This window comes from Polypterus senegalus, chromosome 3 (genome assembly GCF_016835505.1).
Source record: "Polypterus senegalus isolate Bchr_013 chromosome 3, ASM1683550v1, whole genome shotgun sequence".
Lineage (NCBI taxonomy): Eukaryota > Metazoa > Chordata > Cladistia > Polypteriformes > Polypteridae > Polypterus > Polypterus senegalus.
In genome coordinates, this window is record NC_053156.1 from 290,446,478 (window position 1) to 290,465,254 (window position 18,777).

The following is an 18,777-nucleotide window of genomic DNA, read 5'->3' on the forward strand; positions in this document are numbered from 1 at the left end:
GTGGCTTCTGAACACTGTCTGGCAGTCGACAGCTTAGAGTCCACTACGACTCCTATGTTCTGCTCATAAGGCGTACTCTCAATTTTCAGAACTCCCATTGTGCACTCAGACCTAACAAGGCCTAAAGTTAATGCAAGCGTTAGGCTCAGTTATTTTAATCTTTTCTCCTAACTCATCCACTGTAGTCCTCTAATCAGCCCAGTTGCTCTTCTCTGGACCTTTTCTAGTGTTGTTATGTCCTTTTTGTAGCCTGGAGACCAAAACTGCACTCAGTACTCCAGATGAGGCCTCACCAGCGTGTTATAAAGACTGAGCAGAACCTCCTGTGACTTGTACTCCACACATTGTGCTATATAATCTCACATTCTGTTAGTCTTAGTGTTGAACCCACTACGGCTCTTAAATCCATCTCATAAGGTGTACTTTCAATTTTCAGACCTCCCATTGGGTTTTCAAACCTAACATTTTTACTTCCTATGTGTAATACTTTACATTTACTTTTCATTTTGTAATGTGTAATACTTTACAGTTACTGATGTTAAATTTATTTTGCCACAATCTGCCTGAACCTGCATACTGTCCAAGTCCCTCTGTAATGATTCAGCTGATTCAAGATTATCTGCCAATCCACCTAGCTTGGTATCATCTGCAGACTTAACCAGGTTGTTACTTATATTCGTTCCCAGTTCTTATGCTCTTATTTCTAGTCAATGATCAAACACTCTCTCATTATCTATCCAGTTTTAAGATTTAGTTCAAAATACTTCAGTTGCTGCTGTTTGAAGACAGATGGACTGGCGATGTCTCAACATCACCTCTGACAACACTGTTCTTCATGGCTGGCAGATGGCTTTGAAGATTGTGAACGACGCACTGGCTTGAAATAATACATTAGCGAAGTTTGCTGTCCGTGATGCTTGAATTCCTCAGGAGTCTCAGCATATGGTAGCATGTCAGAGGTGATAACTTTGAGACTACCAATCCTATTATCGATCACAGCTTTTAGCCAGTGGGTTACAACCGACAGCAACTGCTGACGTTCTATTGTAAAGTTTATCAAACACTTTTATTTTCTTACTAAACCTCCTGCACTTTCAGAACAGGTAATCCTTCTGAAGGAAAGCATGTTTGTGCCCAACCAGTACTTGGATGGGAGACCAACCAGGAAAAAGCTTGGGTTGCTACTAGAAGAGGTGATGATGACACCAGCAGGGGGCGCTTACTCTGTGGTCTAAGTTTGGATCCCAGTGTCCCAGTGCAGTGATGGAGACACTGTGCTGTAAAAATGGCGCCATCCTTTGTACACACGTGAGACATAAAATCAAGGTTCTGACTCTCTGTGGTCATAAAAGATCCTTTGTAAAGAGTAGGGTGTATCCCAAAGTAATGCTAAATTAATCACCAGTGCCTAGTCATTCTGGTCCCCTAATCATCCCTGTCTCTAATTGGCTAACTACCTCTGACCTCTTCACCAACTAACAGCTAATATGTGAGCATATTAGTGCAAAAATGGCTGTTGGTGCATCATCCATGTGGATGCTGCACATTAGTGGTGGTTGAACTTCTCCCTACTCTCTCTACGTAAGCACTTTGAGCAGTGAGAAAAGTGCTGTATAAATGTAAAGAATTATTATTATTACTACTTTGCACTTGCGTGCATCGTGCCTCATTTTTTTTTTTCTGTATGACACTTAATTGTAAAGCCCGCGAATATGCAAGATTGCCAGTGCAAAAGTAAAAATGAGGTTACAAATAAAATAATTTGAATGCTTGAAGTTGCATAGGTTAAGCACATGAATATTGTGGATTGACTCTATATAAAAGATGTAGGGAGTAAACTGTGAAAATAATTAGGTACTTTATGCTGAAGTCAACCTTTCATCCTCCAGGTTGTTTACAGAAGTGAGTTAGAAGGATGAATGTTATTTTTGAGGATAAAAGTTAAAATCAAAGGACATTCCGCTTAATCTGTAAAGGAAATCTGAAAAGAAGTTTATATTATTTGGTAGTGTTTGTGGTATACCAATAAACAACATTTATTTCTATAGCACATTTTCATACAAATAATGTAGCTCAAAGTGCTTTACATGATGAAGAAAAGAGAAAAAAGACAAAGTAAGAATTAAAATAAGACAACACTAATTAGTATAGAATAAGAGTAAGGTCCGATGGCCAGGGAGGACAGAAAAAACAAAAAATAAACTCCAGACGGCTGGAGAGAAAAAATAAACTCTGCAGGGGTTCCAGGCCATGAGACCACCCAGCCCCCTCTGGCCATTCTACCTAACATAAATGGACAGTCCTCTTTGTATTTATAATAAATAAAGGAAAAAATCTTATATGGAATGTTTTGTACTTCTCTGATCCAGGTTTCAGTATTCTTAAAGACATTGCAAAGCATAGTCCATAACACATCTTTATAAAAGTTTGTAGACATACGTCTTTGGGACGTACAACACACAGCTTCAGCTTCAAGACTCTGGAAAGACTTAGTGAAAGATGTGAATTGGGACTACTTAGTTATTACCTGACCAGATTTTCCTGGTGAACCTAGTGGTCTTTTCCTGTTGGTGAAGGTGTCAACTCAAAATTACACTTGTGGGTTTCTCTTTAGGTGTATACCTGAGGCTGTCCAGGTCCAGGTCCTGGTCCTCCTGTAACCCTTTACAAGTATGATTTAAATGGCACTGATTTAGTAATTTTTCTGACCTCTCCATCTAGGCAGTGACAGCACTTGTAAAGAACTTCCCAAAGCATATGGTGTCATCAATGCAACAGATCTTGCCAATTGTGTGGAACACACTGACAGAAAGTGCTGCATTATATCCTTTTAGTAATGGGTAATTTTTGTTTAAGGATATTAATCACAATTTTAGTATAAATAATGCTTTTATATATCTTTGAAGGTTTTGTTATTGATTTACTAGGCAGCTGAGGAACAGTAACATGCCATTCTACTTGCATGTCTCATTCTTTCTTCCTTTGTATTTGTTCCTTAACTTTCTTGCTTTTACCTATGTAAGGACAGAGGTGAACTACACCGAGGAAGTAGATGATCCTGTTGACTCTGACGGTGAGTTTATTTGTATGCATTTTGCTACTCATTTCTATTATTAGTGTTTGGATCAGGACAGAAGGTTAGTCGAAGATAAATTACTTTGATTACAAGGAGTAATAGTCAGCATGGGCCAAGGGTTTATATAATTTTCTGTGTTGGATTCATACAGATGGATTACAGCCTCCATTTTTGGTTATTTTCCTGATCTCCTTCCATCGTATTCTTCTATAGGTGAGGTTCTGGGTTTTGAAAACCTTGTGTTCAGCATCTTTGAGTTTGTGCACACCTTGTTAGAGAACAACAAGTTTAAAAGTACTGTGAAGAAAGCCCTTCCTGAGCTCATTTATTACATCATTCTATACATGCAGATCACAGAAGACCAGGTGAGGCCCAAACTGCAAACAACATTTAACTTTTTGATGTCTTTCCATTGGCATTTACAGTAGAAATTTACATTATGTGGTTTAATATTTGAGTAGATAACAGCATTGTGGTTTACTGAAGTTCAAATGATATCCTGTAAATAAGAAGTACTGTGAGAATTCTAGGCATGGGGATGTGAATATGTAAACTTTATTAAACATTTCAGTTTCCTTAGAAAAGCATGGTGGTCTACTAAGGTTTGGATAATAGCATGTAAACAAGAAGCGCTATGAAAATGTTAGGCATGGGGGTGTGAATATGTTTTAAAATATGAGGCCTTTTTTATTTTCTTTAAAAATGTCCGTTTTTCACATGCAGATAAAAGTATGGACAGCTAATCCACAGCAGTTTGTTGAGGATGAGGACGATGACACCTTTTCCTATTCGGTTCGGATTTCTGCTCAAGATTTACTTCTGGTGTGTGATTTTTATCTGTAGTTTTTAGATGAATTTTCCGCACAAATTTGTAGTACTAGATTGTTGTACCGTGTTAGCCATTATGAATGTAGAGAAAAGCCAAGCAAAATGACACCTTTTATTGGCTAACTAAAAAGATTACAATATGCAAGCTTTCGAGGCAACTCAGGCCCCTTCTTCAGGCGAGATGTAATACAGAAACTGAAGTTTCCTGTGTTTATATCCACACACTAGGACAAGAAACAACAATGGTACATTTTTAAATGAAAACTCTTAAATTGAACATGTTCATTGTTCTTCTATCTCCTGTTAAATTAATCTTAGCCTGAATGAACCTATTAATTTTTTACATTTAAGAGTTTTATTTAAAAATTTACCATTGTTGTTTCTTGTCCTAGTGTGTGGATATAAACACAGGAAACTTCAGTTTCTGTATTACATCTTTGCCTGAAGAAGGGGCCTGAGTTGCCTCGAAAGCTTGCATATTGTAATCTTTTTAGTTAGCCAATAAAAGGTGTCATTTTGCTTGGCTTTTCTCTGCACAAATTTGCAACTGATATTTTTTGTTCCTCATTTTAGGCAGTTGCCACCGAGTTTCAGAATGAGAGTGCTGCTGCCTTGGCTGCTGCTGCCACTCGGCACTTACAGGAGGCAGAGCAAGCAAAGAATGGAGGCAATGAACACTGGTGAGAATGGGGTAATGGGACAGAAAATTGAAACTAAAGGCAAAGTATACACTGAGATGTTTAGTTTGAAACTTCTGTCTCGAGAAAATTTTTTGATGCCTAAGTCCAGCTTTGAGATGGAGAAAAAGAGACTTCTTTTTGTCCCCACTGGATAGAAGGTTTCATCATAATTTAATGCTTTTTTGCTTTAGAATGCCATATCAGAGATGTGGCACAGGATTTCAAGATGCCCAGACCAGAAACAGTTCTATGGAATGTAATTTACACAGAAAGACTTCCTACTGTGATATAGTGGCACAAAAAAAAAAGTATGTGATCTCTTTGAGAATAACCGAGTTTATGTATAAATTTGTCTTAAAAATGATCTGATCTTCATTTAATGTACAATAATGAGCAAGCACAGTTTGGTTTAACTAATATGTACAAATTATCGGTTTGTTCTTGTACATATTGAATACACCATTTAAACATTGACAGTGTAGGTTGGAAAAAGTCTGTGGACTCCTAGGTTAATGACGTCAGCAAAAGCTAACAGGAGAAAGTTGGCAAACTTGGAGACCAACCAGTCAAACAAGTTTGGAGGTGTGGTTTAGAGCTACAGTACTTGGAGCGGGTTTTTTTTTTCTTTTATATAAAAGATTCAAACATTTTAAGTTTGTCATTCACAAGAAGCATGTGCTGATATGAAGCATGCCTTGCACAAATGATCTCAGAAGATCTATGATCGAGTATTGTTGATTTGCAATAAATCTGGAAAGGGTTATGAAAGAATTAGAAAGAGTTTAGATATTCATTAGTCTGCATTTAGACTAACTATGTATAAAATGCAGATTATTTACTAGTGTGGCTAATCTCCCTAGATTTCGGCATTCAGCCAAGGTGACTTGAAAGGCACGTCTCACAGTGCTTAGTGAGGAGGAAGAAAACACTGTAGAGTAACAGCTAAAGGCTTGAAAGAATCACTGGAACAGGTTAAAATCTCTGTTCATGAGTCAACCATACACAAAACATTGAAAAGGCAAATGATGTCCGTGGCAGGAAACCAAGGTGGAAGCAGCCAGTCTCAAAAAAAAAATATCACTCAACTCCAAAACTTTGCCAAATACAACAATAACATTTATTTATATAGCATATTTTCATACAAATCATGTAGCTCAAAGTGCTTTACATGATGAAGAAAGAGATAAAAGACAAAGTAAGAATTAAAATTAGAGAACACTAATTAACATAAAATAAAAGTAAGGCCCGATGGCCAGGGAGGACAGAAAAAAAAACCAAAAAAAAACAAACTACAGACGGCCTGAGAAAAAATAAAATCTGCAGGGATTCCAGTCCCCTCTGGGCATTCTGCCTAACATAAATGATCAGTCCTCTTTGTATTTAGGGTTCTCATGGAAGGACTTGATGATGACGGTCACGTGGACTTCTGGCCTTTAATTCATCAATGTAGGACATCACCGTGCTTTGATTAGGTGGTGGTGGCGCAGACCGCCACCACAATAAACCGGAAAAAGAACAGAAGAGAGAGTAGGGGTTAGTACGGATTTTGGAGCCACCATGAATAGTAATGATAATTAATTGAATATGCAGAGCATCAGGATTAAATTAAAATGACATTGATACTCCACAGTGGTGTTGGGAAAATGTTTTGCAGATTGAAGAAACTATGGTTGAGTTGTTTGGGAAGCATAATAATTCATTGCATTTATATAGCGCTTTTCTCACTGCTCAATGCGCTCAGCAAGTGCAGGTTAAGGGCCTTGCTCAAGGGCCCAACAGAGCAGAGTCCCTTTTGGCATTTGAGATTCGAACCGGCAACCTTCGTGCCCCGTGTGAGGACAATCGGGTGCACTCAACAATACATATGCCATAAAAAGGACATTGCATACCAGCATGAAAATATCATCCCAGTGGTGAAGTATGGTATATAGAATACATATGACATTTATCTCTGCATAGAAAGTGTAAACATATGGGCACATCTGTAAATTGTACTCTAATTTTGTGTTGGCAACTGCTATGCAAAGAGAGAAATCAGGGGTCTGTTCTGTTTTGGGAAATCTTTATAGGTACTGTATACTGTAAGGGCCTTATTGCCACAGCACATTTTGACTCCATCCAGCAGTGTATTTGTGTCGGCCCAGTTGCAGTCACGTTAAGGCTAAAGTTTTGCTACATAATCATATAAGTATTAAAGCAGAAGCATTTCTCTTAAACACTGGCTAAGGGGTGCAGCGTATCTTTTGTTTGTCACCCAACAAGATGATGTGCTTTTAGTTTATACTGATATATGGCACAACATCCTCAGACTTGCTTAATCCAATTCAAAGCCCCCCAGCAAAATTGTGCACATGTTAAGAACCAACCCCGAGTAGGATGGGAGTCACTTACACTCTTACAAGGCCAATTTGGGGTCTGTATTTAACCTTACCAGCATGTCTTTGATGTACTGTAAATAATTATCTGGATAAGATCCACAAAAATGTGGGGAGAATTGGCCTTATCTACTCGGATAAAAACAGGGTGCACCAACAGGTTTGTAGAATTTTGAGGTGTACTTTGTGGTCTAAACCCAAACTGCCTACAATGAGAGCTTTGACTGCCCTAAGTGGTTATATTGCTTTGCACGCAAAAATCAATTTGTTTGTTTCCTTGCCATTCACAAGAAATGTCATATTCTGTTATTTGTGTAAGCTGGACATAACACGTTTGCTCTTTTGGTAATTTTACTGTGGAGCATATGTCCATTCGTAATTGAAATTGATTAATTTAGACATATAAAACTGCTTGATAGGAGAAAAAAAATAATAAAAAAAATTAACAGTAACAGAGAGGAACCATTACTTACTCCCGGTTTATGGCTGTGCTGATTTAACGTAACTTGCAGGGCTGGATGACCCACTGCTAGATCTATATGTGACTTTGAGTGGGCTACTTAACTCTTTTAGGGCTGATGTCAACTTTTGTCAAAATTCAGGGGTAGAGGACGGGGATCACTGGTAAACTGCAACAAAACTCACCCTTATGTTTTAGTTCAACTCTTTTTGCTACAAGGAAAGATACATAGCTTTGTTAATTTAACCTCGTTTCCCTACACACGCATGAGTAGCGAAGAGCAAACATCCTCTAAAATGGCACCGACATCTGGCGAGAGAACCAAAGCGAATGTGCAAAGCAAAATACTTAATGGACGTTTTACACAATTTCGTTGAATAGAACTCTGACTTGTCAGACTCAGAGTTTGATGCAAGTGATCTGGAGATGGGTATCGAAAACGAGGTACCAGCATCATCTGATTGGCCCCCAGCTGATTGTTGGGCTAAACACTTTCATGTAGCTGATGCACCTACAGCAGCGTTCACCTGAGAGGGCCACCATATATCATGTTACACTGCAACCGCCACCACAACCAACCTGCTGTGTTAAGACATCCAGGCAGCAGGCCCACTGTGCATTCTTGCTGTTCATTGAGGTGCCCCCACACAGCCACTGCCGCCAGAGATGCCAAACATAAGCCGTAATACAACAATAACATTTATTTATATAGCATATTTTCATACAAATCATGTAGCTCAAAGTGCTTTACATGATGAAGAAAGATAAAAGACAAAGTAAAAATTAAAATTAGAGAACACTAATTAACATAAAATAAAAGTAAGGCCCGATGGCCAGGGAGGACAGAAAAAAAAAAAAGAAAACTACAGATGGCCTGAGAAAAAATAAAATCTGCAGGGGTTCCAGTCCCCTCTGGGCATTCTGCCTAACATAAATGATCAGTCCTCTTTGTATTTAGGGTTCTCATGGAAGGACTTGATGATGACGGTCACGTGTGGCCTTTAATCCATCAATGTAGGACATCACCGTGCTTTGACTAGGTGGTTGTGGCGCAGACCGCCACCACAATAAACCGTTCATTGAGGTGCCCCCACACAGCCACTGCCGCCAGAGATGCCAAACATAAGCCATAATACAACAATAACATTTATTTATATAGCATATTTTCATACAAATCATGTAGCTCAAAGTGCTTTACATGATGAAGAAAGAGATAAAAGACAAAGTAAAAATTAAAATTAGAGAACACTAATTAACATAAAATAAAAGTAAGGCCCGATGGCCAGGGAGGACAGAAAAAAAAAAAAAGAAAACTACAGACGGCCTAAGCCAACATAAGCCAACAGCAGCCACGGCACGTAGCAACAGATGTTTTATGTTGATTTATGTGTGAAATCCATTGCTTTGTGTGCTTTTCAGAAAACTTGAGTTTTTTGGAACAAATATTTAGCCCTCAAAGAGTTAATATGATGATACAGTTCTATATTATAGAAAAATATCTATTCTGTACACATATGGCTTTGATTTGCAAGTCATTTTAATTAAGGGCATGCACTATATAATTGTTAAAGCCTTGATAAGAAGGTTATGCAGAGTGCAGCCTTAAAACTGCCTGTGACATTAACTAATTATCTTACCATTGTTTCTGTAGGTGGAAAGTACATGAAGCCTGTATGTTGGCTCTTGGCTCTGTGAAGAGTATCATAACTGACAATGTTAAGAATGGCCATATCCAGTTTGACATGCATGGTTTCCTCACAAATGTCATTCTTTCGGACCTCAACCTTTCAGGTAACCTTATATTCTATTATCTTCTTTGTCTCTAAAGCAGAAGAAGTCACCTCCTCCTCCTCACCACTCTTTCTGTTTCTTTGCAGTTTCCCCTTTTCTCCTGGGTCGTGCCCTATGGGCAGCGAGCCGCTTCACTGCTGCTATGTCCCCTGAGCTCATCCAGCAATTCCTGCAAGCGACAGTTAGTGGTCTCCATGAAAACCAGCCTCCTTCTGTCAGGATCTCTGCTGTCCGTGCTATCTGGGGGTGAGAGATTTTTCATTAGTGTGTCTCATTATGCTAGATGCTATAGTACTTCATGAGCAGGATGGTCAAGCTTTAACTACAAATATAGTAGATTTTTTAGCTAGGGGGAAAAACTTAAGCATTCTTAAGATTTGTACAGTCCTTCCTATATAGTTATTCTGGATTAATGAAATTGGAATTGGGCTAAATTTAAGGAAATTGATGCTCTGATTTGTATATGATCCTTAAAATACCTGGTTATAGTATAGTGATAGTGAAAGCATTTATAGAATATTGTCAAAAGTGTAATCATTTACTCTTTTCTGTCTTAGGTACTGTGATCAGTTGAAGATCTCAGAAAGCACACATATTTTACAACCTTTTCTACCCAGCGTTCTTGAAGGGCTCATACAGTTGGCAGCTCAGTTCAGTTCTGAGGTGCTGACGCTGGTCATGGAGACCCTGTGTATCGTATGCACAGTCAGTCCAGATTTCACATCTAGTGTGGAAAACAAGATCTGTCCGCTTACAATCGCTATCTTCCTCAAGTATAGTAATGGTGAGAGTTTGTGACACTGTTTGCTTCATCTTTCTTTTGGCAGGCAGCACCTCTACATCACCACTACATGTGGAAATATTTTTTAATGTTGTACCTATTTCTTCTTACTTATTGATAGTGATGGTGGTCACCTGTAAAAGAGGAGATTGTGATGACAAGATATGTCTTCTCTTCCTCCTCCTCCTCCTCTTTTAATGAAGCAGTTCTGCCTGTAGATGGCATTATTGATGGTATTCACCAATTCCTCTTCTTTGAAAAGGCTGGAACTGGCACTATGCCCCATTTTTGAGTAGTCTTTATGTATTTCTTTGCAGTCAAAAAACTTAAAACTGCTTTGTCCAACTTGGAAAAAGAGTCCTTTCCACACATGTACTAATGCTTAAGTCTTGATACTAATAATTCTTACTGTAAGTATTGATGTGGTTTAAAAGTGACAACAAATTTACTATGACTCATTTTTCTGTTCAGTTTTATGAACAAGAGCTACAAACCGGATTCCAAAAAAGTTGGGACACTATACAAATCGTGAATAAAAACTGAATGCAATGATGTGGAGGTGCCAACTTCTAATATTTTATTCAGAATAGAACATAAATCACGGAACAAAAGTTTAAACTGAGAAAATGTATCATTTTAAGGGAAAAATATGTTGATTCAGAATTTCATGAATTTTCATGAATCAACAAATCCCAAAAAAGTTGGGACAAGGCCATTTTCACCACTGTGTGGCATCTCCCCTTCTTCTTACAACACTCAACAGACGTCTGGGGACCGAGGAGACCAGTTTCTCAAGTTTAGAAATAGGAATGCTCTCCCATTCTTGTCTAATACAGGCCTCTAACTGTTCAATCGTCTTGGGCCTTCTTTGTCGCACCTTCCTCTTTATGATGCGCCAAATGTTCTCTATAGGTGAAAGATCTGGACTGCAGACTGGCCATTTCAGTACCCGGATCCTTCTCCTACGCAGCCATGATGTTGTGATTGATGCAGGGTCTTCCCTGAAAGAGATGACGTCTAGATGGGAGCATATGTTGTTCTAGAACCTGAATATATTTTTCTGCACTGATGGTGCCTTTCCAGACATGCAAGCTGCCCATGCCACACACACTCATGCAACCCCATACCATCAGAGATGCAGGCTTCTGAACTGAGCGTTGATAACAACTTGGGTTGTCCTTGTCCTCTTTGGTCCGGATGACATGGCGTCCCAGATTTCCAAAAAGAACTTAAATCGTGACTCGCCTGACCACAGAACAGTCTTCCATTTTGCCACACTCCATTTTAAATGATCCCTGGCCCAGTGGCAACGCCTGAGCTTATGGATCTTGCTTAGAAATGGCTTCTTCTTTGCACTGTAGAGTTTCAGCACGGTGGATTGTGTTCACTGACAATGGTTTCTGGAAGTATTCCTGAGCCCATTCTGTGATTTCCTTTACAGTAGCATCCTGGTTGTGGTGCAGTGTCGTTTAAGGACCCGGAGATCACGGGCATCCAGTATGGTTTTATGGCCTTGACCCTTACGCACAGAGATTGTTCCAGATTCTCTGAATCTTCGGATGATGTTATGCACAGTTGATGATGATAGATGCAAAGTCTTTGCAATTTTTCGCTGGATAACACCTTTCTGATATTGCTCCACTATCTTTCTGCGCAACATTGTGGGAATTGGTGATCCTCTACCCATCTTGGCTTCTAAAAGACACTGCCACTCTGAGAAGCTCTTTTTATACCCAATCATGTTGCCAATTGACCTAATTAGTGTTAATTGGTCTTCCAGCTCTTCGTTATGCTCAAATTTACTTTTTCCAGCCTTTTATTGCTACTTGTGCCAACTTTTTTGGGATTTATTGACACCATGAAATTTTGAATCAACATATTTTTCCTTTAAAATGATACATTTACTCGGATTAAACGTTTGATCTGTCATCTACGTTCTATTACAAATAAAATATTGACATTTGCCATCTCCACATCATTGCATTCAGTTTTTATTCACAATTTTTTTAGTGTCCCAACTTTTTTGGAATCCGGTTTGTACTTTAGATTGCTACAAGTTAAAATTAAGTTAACAATACTCATTCACATTGTAACTCCCAGCTTGTTGTTTCACCTGCTAGTGCACTGTTTTTTGGAAACTATGTATTATGCACTTGTAAATTATAAACACAAATTTAAATAGAGGTATCTAAATAAATCCAAAGGCATAAACACAAAAGGGCTTTCTGCCTGCAAGTTTGCACGCATATGTTAAGTGTGTTTCAGATTATCTTACTTCTGTACATGTATGTTTATATAAACTCGGTCTTAAACTGCTGCAAATAACTGTTTCTGTCTTGTCATAATTGGTAATTTATTATTTAAAACACTAGCTAGAAAGGTACAGCTATATGTAGTATTACTGTACATTTTACATTTATAACAGATTCTGAATAGTACTTTTATATATATATATATATATATATATATATATATATATATATATATATATATATATATATATATATATACACATATACAGTATATAAAACCAAAGACTTTGATAGGTGGGTTTTGATAATGCTCTGTATCAGTACACGCTCCCAACCTGAAATGGAAGGGTTCAACCTCAGAATACTAAATAAGTGAGGTGCTAACAAGCATGCACTGTGCTATCAAGCAAGACGTTGTTGTTACTTTATCATTGACGATAACAATCAGCGAGATTATAGTGGCATTCCCTGAGTTTTCCTTAAACAATATTTATTATAACTAAGTCTTAAATACTAAAAAGTGTTGAAAAAAAAGAGAGAAAGCTGCAATGTAATCAGTGTCTAACATTATTGCCCACCAGAGATGTTATAACAATTTGTACATGCATTGGCATCTTCTATAAGGGATTTTCTTGTGTATATTTGGTTCCCTGCATTACCACAGAAAGTAAAACCTAAAAGTAAGTGAGTTACAAAGATTTATTTATTTATCTACAGATCCAGTAGTTGCCTCTCTAGCCCAAGATATTTTCAAGGAACTGGCCCAGATTGAAGCTTGCCAGGGGCCCATGCAGATGAGGCTTATTCCAACTTTGGTCAGCATCATGCAGGCTCCAGCTGACAAAATTCCTTCTGGCCTATGTGCGGTGAGTTGAAGAGTTGCTGATAAGTTGTGCAAAAGCAGACTGGCTTTTGTTTTAAGATCTTAATTTTCTTGCCTATGTGGTTCCTTTTTTTTTTATTTATTGAAAATGTGTGTAATAATATTGCTTGGGATGTGTCTCGTATAGTAACTCACTTGTTACATATACATTAATTCCAGCAACATTTTCTAAAATGTTTGTTGTATCTTTGATTTCAACAATGCATATCCATACAGTACAATAGAGATGTCTACTGGGTTGTGTCCAAACGTTTTATTCATTATGCAGTCGTTGTGTGTGCCATGATCATCGTAATAATCAACTTTTCTTGTGCCTCAGACAGCTATTGATATTTTGACAACAGTGGTGAGGAACACACAGCCTCCACTTTCTGAGCTGCTGATCTGCCAGGCTTTCCCTGTTGTTGCACAGTGTACTCTCAATACAGACGACAATGCCATTATGCAGGTGGGTGAAAAAGGGTGTTGGGATGGGCATTTTTTTTTTCTGATTAGGTTTGTCCGTAAGGAAAGCAGTGTACCAGTCTAATTATGAAATAATTGCCAGACTTGCAAACCTGTTATTATAGTAAATTGACTGTTTATCATAATTCAGTTGTTTTCAAAATGTTTTTCACATGCTGGGGTAAATTGAAATGCAAATAAACTTGGTTTTGCTAACTATTTATGGTATATAATGGTTGTAGACCACAGTGTTTTTATAATTCTTGCATTAACAGACATATAAACATACCGTATGTGTGCTAATAAGCAGAATAAAATGTACGTAGGTGTGTATAAGTTAAACATTAGTACTAAGTGCCTTTGTTAAAAACGACTGTCCTCTAAGTTTATTCTTCACAATCTTAAAATATCAGTTATTTCTCAGTCTTGTTGCTGCTATGAAGTAGAAGCTGGAAGTTGGCTGCTGTTCTCATTCATTTTCAGTGTGACTGATTTATTAATGGCATGAAGAAACATCCTAATTTGGAGGAAGTGTTGAAAAAAATCATCCATAATTTAAAAAGCATGAATCACCTGTTAATAAAAGTTTAATATTCAGCTTCAAGGTTTACTGTTAACAGGATACATCCTTGTGGATTGATAAGATTTCAGTGACAAGCATATGCTACTCTTAAGGGTATAAAAGATTGTAACGTTGTGACTTCTAGTCAGAAAGGACAAAAAAATTATTCAACCATCTTTCTTTTTGGTGGTTCTCTCCCTTGTATGCCACCATTTTTCAGCTAATCAGTTGACCTTGTCTGCCTTTCAGAGAGTTATTCAGCATGGTGAATCTGGCAGGGCACCTTGTGTGAAAGCACGGCACGCACTGAATCCTTTCATGCTACATTTGTTAAAAAAGAGCACTATCCAGCTGGCTGTTACAAAATAAATACCAGTAGCGTGTGTCCAGTTTTCATTATTTTAGTCATAGTCATTTTTTAGAGTTCATGATATTTAAAAAAAAAACTCTCTTTTTTTTAAACATTTGTTTGATTTTATTGAAAAGCAAGTCAAGTTTAACAAAACTAGGTTCAAAACTCTTAAGTTGCATATTTGCTTTAAATTCCAGGTTTTTGTTATGTATAATTTTGTGTAGTATACGGTACAGGTAGGGCTATGATGGCTTCTTTTGGCCTTCATAACCCTTATAAAACATCAGTAGGCAGTTTATTCATCTCTGTGTAGTGAGGCACATTGATATGACGGTAGAATTACCTGTTAGTTTGATGGATTTTATAGATATTTGCAGGCAGCGTAGTGTAGCGTATAAGGCTTCGGATTTCAAGCCCAGAGGCGGTGGGTTCAATTCCTGCTACTGACGCTGTGTGACCATGAGCAAATCACTTGACCTGCCTGTGCTCCTTTCGCAAAAACCAAAAGAAATGCGACCAATTGTAAGTTGCCTTGGATAAAGGTGTCGGCCAAATAAATAAAATGTAAATATAAGTCTTATAACTAAATATGTAATTTAAAGCAAATGTGACTCGGGTAAGTCACTTCAGACCACTCCAAAGTGAAGTTTTGTTAATACTTCACATTGCAGAGATGAATTAACGCTTTACTAATGCTTTGTAAATGTCATTAAATTCAAAAGAAATGCTTGTCACAACCTTCTTACATGACAGTACATGAGTAATGCATGCATTTTTTGTGTTGGCAAAAAAAAAATGCATTTTTACAAAATGGAAACTCCAAATTCGTTAAGGATACATCTAAGGCTGTGCAAGTATGCATCTCCTAGAAATGTTTGCACTCCTGTAGATACGTTTGTGTCTCACTGTGTGAGAATAGCTACAGTATCTCACAAAAGTGAGTACACCCCTCACATTTTTGTAAATATTTTATTATATCTTTTCATGGGACAACACTGAAGATATGACACTTTGATACAATGTCAAGTAGTCCGTGAACAGCTTGTATCACAGTGTAAATTTGCTGTCCCCTCAAAATAACTCAACACACAGCCATTAATGTCTAAACCGCTGGCAACAACAGTGAGTCCACCCCTAAGTGAAAAATGTCCAAATTGTGCCCAAAGTGTCAATATTTTGTGTGGCCACCATTATTTTCCACCACCAATATGATTATTAGTATATCTTTTATGCAGGTCTATTGTAAAGTATAGGTGGCAGGAAAAGAATATTCATTAATCAACCAATCAAAATGTTGGCATAGCTAGTTACATTTTAATGCCCACAGTAGCTCCACTTGCACAGTAATTAAAAAATGGTTATTTATGTATCTGTTTTAGAAGTCACTTGTAATGTAAAGGTGTCAAGAAAAGAACATTCATTAATGAACCAACCAAAAGTTTGGCACGGCTAGGACACATCTTAGTAGCTCCACTGACAGAGTGATTTTTAAAAACTGTTGTGAAAGGAGAAGCATAGAGAGTCAAAGCCATTCCCGCTAGTCTGAGGAGTGTTGATTGTAAGGTTAAGGTTTGTTAGCAACATCTGTAAGCTGTAAGATCCTCAAGTAAGTTCACTTGAAGAAAGGCAACTTATCAGTATTGTTCACTAGAAATGGTTAGCTGGCTGTAAGGGTATATTTGTTCATACTCATTTACTGAATCAATTATCATTACAATATTGTCTAAATACAAAGAGATTTATTTTGCATTAATAGTGGTTTTTGGTTATTGATATCTCATTCATGTATGTAGAATTTTTGAAACTTAAATGTGGAAATTCTTCCCCATAATAAAATTCAGGATGAAGGCCTACATCAGTCTTTTCTCACCACTGTTTAAAACGTAAATAAGGGAAAAGATAATCTCTTATCTCACTTGATTGTTTTTTTTTTCTTTTCTCTTCTATTAGAATGGTGGAGAGTGCCTCCGAGCCTACGTGTCTGTAGCACTGGAGCAGATTGCCCAATGGCATGATGAACAGGGCCACAGTGGTCTGTGGTATGTTATGCAGGTTGTCAGTCAACTCCTGGATCCACGTACCTCTGAGTTTACAGCTGCTTTTGTTGGTCGTCTAGTGTCAACACTTATTGCCAAAGCTGGTGCACAACTGGGGGACAACCTCGATCAGATCCTTAGAGCCATTTTAAGTAAGATGCAGCAAGCAGAGACCCTCAGTGTCATGCAGGTGTGCCTTTTGATGTTGCTATTATAACACATCTTGACCTTGTTACTAGGGTTATTATGTATGGATTTGTGAGATTCATTGCTATTTCTTTTGTTGTGTTCGATGTCTTGTCTAGTTTGGGTTTCGTATAGAAAATCGTCCTTGTTCATTCTTGGCTTCTAACTGCAAGAGAAAGAAATATTTGTGTTTTATTGTCAGTTACTGACTCCCAACCATCTAAAATCCTAACCAGCTTTTATAAATCGTAATTACTGTTTGACATTACATTATTTACCTGTATTGATAATTTGCAAAGATGCATGTAACAAGGAAAGCCAAATGTAACCTTCTCCTCACCAGCCATTTTCTTTGTATCATTTCCTCAGTCTCTCATCATGGTGTTTGCTCACCTCATACATTCTCAACTTGAACCTCTGTTGGAATTCTTGTGCAGCCTTCCTGGCCCCACTGGGAAACCAGCTTTAGAGTTTGTTATGGCTGAATGGATGAACCGGCAGCACCTTTTCTATGGACAATATGAGGGTAAAGTCAGGTAAGGAGGCCTTCACGTTTCATATTATGGGCATTGCTTGAGCTACATTTTATATAGCCTGCGCTTTATTCTCAATCATATTGAGCATATTTAATGTCTTTTTTTTTTTCCCAGCACTGTGGCACTTTGTAAACTCCTTCAATATGGTATTAACACAAATGACAAACGCCTTCAGGACATAATGGTAAAGGGTGAGGAAATCTGTGATCCCAATGAAGGCATTCGCACCCGGTCAAAAGCAGCAAAAAGTAAGTTATTCTTAAGTTGGGGAATTCTGAGTTGTTATAATTGCCAGTTGCTGACTACTCTGAAGCTTTCAACCCCAATTGAAACTGGCCTGTTATTCTTATATTGCAGTATTTGCCCTCTTGCCTAATTAAAGAAGAAGTTATTTGAAATACAGAGTGGCAGCTGAATGATGGGGTTAAGAAGTTATCCAGTATTTGGGTGACGACTTACTTATAGCTAGAAACCCAGTAGAAACGTTTTGTCTTTAGTTCAGATTAATGTTAATTGGAATAGTGGAAAAGAGAGAAAGTATAGCCCATGATACAACATGCTTATTGTGTTTCCTACCCCCCCAAGTCTTTGTTTGGGCAAAAGGCGTTACAAGCTCTTTAAAATTATGTGTGAAATATAAATTTTTTCATACACCCTTCAGACCTCTTTTCATGCATACCATGTACTTGATGTAATTCACTTCTGAGTTGTACCTTGTTTCAACTCTTTTTATAGCCTTAAGCAGAGGTCCCCAACTGGGGGTAAATTTCATCTACTCAAGGGTAGATTTGCTTATAAAAGCCAAATCTGCAAAGATCTTGATTAGTTCCCAAAGACAATATGAGACTTGCTCTTTCAATGACTATGGCAAAAATATCCAAAACCGTAGGTGAAAAGCAACAAGCGTCTCAACGATTGATGTGTTCACTTCGACTCAATTTGTTTTGTTTTGGTATGTCAGTATCTGCTTATCATTAATTGTTTTTAAATACATGAAATTGCATTATTATGTGTTACTGTTATTTTTATTTAACTTAAAAATCTTAAAAACAGTTTATTTTAACTTCCATTTTGTCAATCGTTTTTTACGGTAGTAGTATAAACTCAAATTAATGAACAAAACAAGGTGGGAGTAAATTTAATTATGAAAAGTTGTCACAGGGTAAAGTGCTGAAAATATTGTTAATCTAAAGTGAGAAAAATGGCAAGTAAATTAACAACCATTTAAAGAGTACAATACTTTACACTTTTACAACAACAACAACATTTATTTATATAGCACATTTTCATACAAACAGTAGCTCAAAGTGCTTTACATAATAAAGAATATAAAAATAAAAGACACAATAAGAAAACAAAATAAGTGAACTTTAATTAACATAGAATTAGAGTAAGGTCCAATGGCCAGGGGGGACAGAAAAAACAAAAAAAACTCCAGATGGCTGGAGAGAAAAATAAAATCTGTAGGGATTCCAGACCACGAGACCACCCAGTCCCCTCTGGGCATTCTACCTAACATAAATGAAACAGTCCTC

At 37.5% G+C, this 18,777-nt stretch overlaps 1 protein-coding gene across 1 annotated transcript in view; it reads left to right on the forward strand.

The window, feature by feature from the left end:
* ipo9 (importin 9) overlaps window positions 1-18,777 on the forward strand; it is a 93,540-nt gene that overhangs the window by 59,046 nt on the left and 15,717 nt on the right. The window contains exons 8-20 of the mRNA XM_039749425.1: window positions 2,722-2,822; window positions 3,015-3,073; window positions 3,290-3,441; window positions 3,800-3,898; window positions 4,478-4,584; window positions 9,071-9,210; window positions 9,297-9,456; window positions 9,768-9,994; window positions 12,961-13,109; window positions 13,446-13,574; window positions 16,435-16,710; window positions 17,076-17,242; window positions 17,357-17,490. Coding sequence (XP_039605359.1) covers window positions 2,722-2,822; window positions 3,015-3,073; window positions 3,290-3,441; window positions 3,800-3,898; window positions 4,478-4,584; window positions 9,071-9,210; window positions 9,297-9,456; window positions 9,768-9,994; window positions 12,961-13,109; window positions 13,446-13,574; window positions 16,435-16,710; window positions 17,076-17,242; window positions 17,357-17,490 — 1,900 coding nt within the window. The remainder of the gene's footprint in view (window positions 1-2,721; window positions 2,823-3,014; window positions 3,074-3,289; window positions 3,442-3,799; window positions 3,899-4,477; window positions 4,585-9,070; window positions 9,211-9,296; window positions 9,457-9,767; window positions 9,995-12,960; window positions 13,110-13,445; window positions 13,575-16,434; window positions 16,711-17,075; window positions 17,243-17,356; window positions 17,491-18,777) is intronic.